This window comes from Sinocyclocheilus anshuiensis, unplaced genomic scaffold, assembly GCF_001515605.1.
Source record: "Sinocyclocheilus anshuiensis isolate Anshui unplaced genomic scaffold, SAMN03320099.WGS_v1.1 scaffold1594, whole genome shotgun sequence".
NCBI classification, from domain to species: Eukaryota; Metazoa; Chordata; class Actinopteri; order Cypriniformes; family Cyprinidae; genus Sinocyclocheilus; species Sinocyclocheilus anshuiensis.
Genome location: NW_015546114.1, coordinates 88,339 through 91,778, shown reverse-complemented (window position 1 = coordinate 91,778; position 3,440 = coordinate 88,339). Strand labels below are relative to the sequence as shown.

At 36.9% G+C, this 3,440-nt stretch overlaps 1 protein-coding gene across 1 annotated transcript in view; it reads left to right on the top strand.

Annotated features, from left to right (window-relative positions):
• Positions 1–1,054: 1,054 nt before the first annotated feature.
• Positions 1,055–3,440, top strand: part of LOC107700778 (crk-like protein) — a 10,973-nt gene continuing 8,587 nt past the window's right edge. The window contains exon 1 of the mRNA XM_016502582.1: positions 1,055–2,382. Within this exon, the coding sequence (XP_016358068.1) occupies positions 2,072–2,382 (311 nt within the window). The 5' untranslated portion in view covers positions 1,055–2,071. The remainder of the gene's footprint in view (positions 2,383–3,440) is intronic.

Sequence of the window (3,440 nt, the reverse complement as noted above, 5' to 3'; positions counted from 1 at the left end):
ATTTAATACACGAGTTTCACAATTTGAGTTGAATTACTGAAATAAATGAACTTTTCCACGACATTCTAATTTATTGAGATGCACCTGTAGTTGTGTTGTGGATATCCCAATTCGTATATAATTATAACAATTATTGAAACTTTATAGTTAAGGGCCATTTACACCAATAACGATAACTTTATTAGCGTACACAAATGCACGATAGGATTGTGCAGTCATGTTGTCTGCCACTCTAAATGCTCAAACTCTTTAAAGGAGGGTGAATTCTGATTGGCTATCAATGTTTTTATTGGTCATCAACTATAATTCTCATAGAAGAAGAAGAATTGTTAAAACCTTATGGTTATTATAGTTACGGTTAAGGTGCAGTCATATTTGTGAAATTTTGAGGGACAAAACAGCTTCTGTTGGTCAGCATGGCAAATTCACATGACCAATTTGAAAATGAGTTAAATCTAGATGGGGAACATTTTCACCCTCACGCCAATATTTTTACTGTGCAGATTCCTATTGGAATAACTGGATTTCGCTCGTGAAATTTCAGAGGGCAATGACGAATGTGAAAGCAGCTTTTTAGTCATTGCTAAAAAAAAAAAAAAAAGAAGATATCTTATTGTTTTTGTACTCATTAAAATTTGATTAAGACTTTCTTACTTTTAAATACTTAACTACAGTTAAACTTAAACATGTTTTGGCTACAGATGGCTACTTAAAATCTCCACACTAAATATCCATTCTTTTATTTAAGTAGGCCTACACTCTTAAAAATAAAGGTTCCAAAAGGGTGTTTTTTGCAGTGATGCCATAGATAGAAGAACCATTTTTGATTCCCAAAAGAACCTTTCAGTGAACAGTTCCTATTTTGAAGAAAATTGTAAAAATCTAAAGAACCTTTTTCAACTATAAAGAACCTTTTCTGCATTTGAACGGTTACATGGATGCTCAAAATTCTTCATAGAACCATTGATGCCAATAAAGAACCTTTATTTTTAAGAGTGTAGTGAAAAAGTATTTTTACAACCCAATTGCCATGTCAACAACAGGTCTCCATGAGATGTGGGCCATCCTAAATTTGACCACAACTATAGCACATAGTCTTTACATTATTATTCACACATGGCTGTACAGTCTCCTAGTCAGTGGCTTATATTCCTCATTATCTGCGGTTCAGAGCATTTGAAATGCCGCGCCTCTGCACGCCACGCATTTTATTCTTCCTTTTAAGTAACAGCCGCCCGAGGCGTTCGTGACGGGTGATCAGACAGACCGGGAGCGCGCGCAGATCCGCCCTCCAGACGCCATTTCTCGGACGGGGTGGGGAGCTGAAGCAGCTTTTACACCAATCCTGGGCAGGAACAGAAAACACAACAAATAGACATTTTAAAAAGTCATCTAGGTCGTCTTGTGGAGTGGCAGCGTCGTGCCTCATATAGGGGAGCGCCGCGCAAGGAGAGAAACTTTCTGTTGCGAGATTATTCACAATTAGTTGTGTGAAGACGTGTTGCGGGCCGCCATTTTTGTTACAGCCTTCGAAGTCTGTTGGGAGTCTAAATAAGAGACAAAACTCTTCCGTACTTTGTGTTAATACACGAAGAAGGATTCGTTGTTTGACGCGACCGACATACGTCGCCTTGAATCGTCATGCAGAGCGATTTATTAACTTATGGCGTTGTTTGCCTCATCTTGAGCGGACGGTGATTGAGGACGGCTAACGTTAGCTGGCTAACGCGTTATATTGTCTCTCAAGCTGCAGCTACTTTCACGGAAGAGAGAGAGGAAAGGGGAACTTTAACTCTAAATACGCGTTTTTGGGTTCGTTGCGAATTTTTGGGGTTGTTTAAACCTGTTCTAAGCTCGTCGTGATTCTTGTTGGTGGAAATTTAGCGATGCATCAAAGTTGGTTGACGCCAGTCGCAGCCTGTCCGGTCAAACGTCAGGTTGCGGTTCAGTAGGGCTGTCAGATCAAAAAGTGTTTGGTCGCTTGTAAGAATAGGCGTTTGTTGTTTTAATTTATTGCTTATTTCTGTTTTCTTTTTCGAATTTATTCGCCACAGTTGTATTTTGAGCAAATATGTCGTCTGCACGGTTCGACTCCTCGGACCGAGCCAGCTGGTATTTCGGGCCGGTTTCGAGACAGGAGGCGCAGAATAGGGTACAGGGACAGAGACACGGGATGTTTTTGGTGCGAGATTCCTCCACCTGTCCTGGTGATTATGTACTGTCAGTGTCCGAAAACTCCAAAGTTTCTCACTATATCATCAACTCTTTGCCAAACAAGAGATTCAAGATAGGCGATCAAGAGTTTGATAATCTACCTGGCCTTTTGGAGTTCTATAAAATACATTATCTGGATACGACCACCCTGATAGAACCAGCATCAAGGTAAGAGCTTCATTTCGTTTTGACCGTCACATCATACACCCCATTTCTCACTAATGTACATTTCCCTCCTCTTATTATGGCAAGCCGTTTAAACATTCATTCATTGAAACTATCTAGGATCTGTTTTATGCTACTAGTTCCTTTTTTTTTTTTTTCTTTTTTTTTTTATCTAATAGATTAGTGCCTCTCAATTTTACCAGTGACTATTTTTTTTTAGATATTTGTACTGATTCATAATACTTGATACTAGTTGCAACTAGTGACAATGAGTGCAGTAGTGACAAGTCGTCATTAGGTGCTGGTAATTATGTTTTAGTTACTAGTAATTACTTAGTACTAGTGTATTCAGATTGTTACAACTACTAACAAGATTTTTTTTAATTAAACAGTCAGAATGGCCACTTTTTTTAAATATGACAAGTAAAAGCAGTTGTAACTAGTAGGGATGCACTGATTTTTTTGGCCGATACTGATTTTAACAAACAACTATTGGCCGATACAGATATTGGTGAATTGCATAAAAAAGGGGTTAAAAACAAAAAAAAAGCAGAATTGGTATTTGAACTTTTCTGTTCCTGCGTTCCTCTGTATTATTACCATTCCGAAACCAGTTTGAGTAGAAAAAATACTGGTTAATATAATGTTATTTAAAAAACTTTTTCTTTGCCTATAATAATAATAATAAAGTACAGCTTTTTCTTTACTCAAAAAGAAAAAAAAACACGAGGGTCTTGATCTGGTTGCCTATCTTGTGCTTAGTCATAGCCAATACAGCATAATCTTTTCTAGATTTTGACCAAATGTATTAAACAAAAGAAAATACTGTCAACGCTTTAAAGACATTAAAGTGGGCCTATTTTTTCAAGATATTTAAAAATGTTTGCAGCATGGATAAAAAAAATGCTACTCCTATAAGCGTTTTGAGAGGAAAAAAACAGCCTAAATTAGTAGGCTGTATGTCGCATTTTATTAATAATATATTATTATTATTTTATTGTTATCATTCAGAAATAATGTAGGCTAAAACACCGGTAAATAAAGCAAAATATTTACAAACA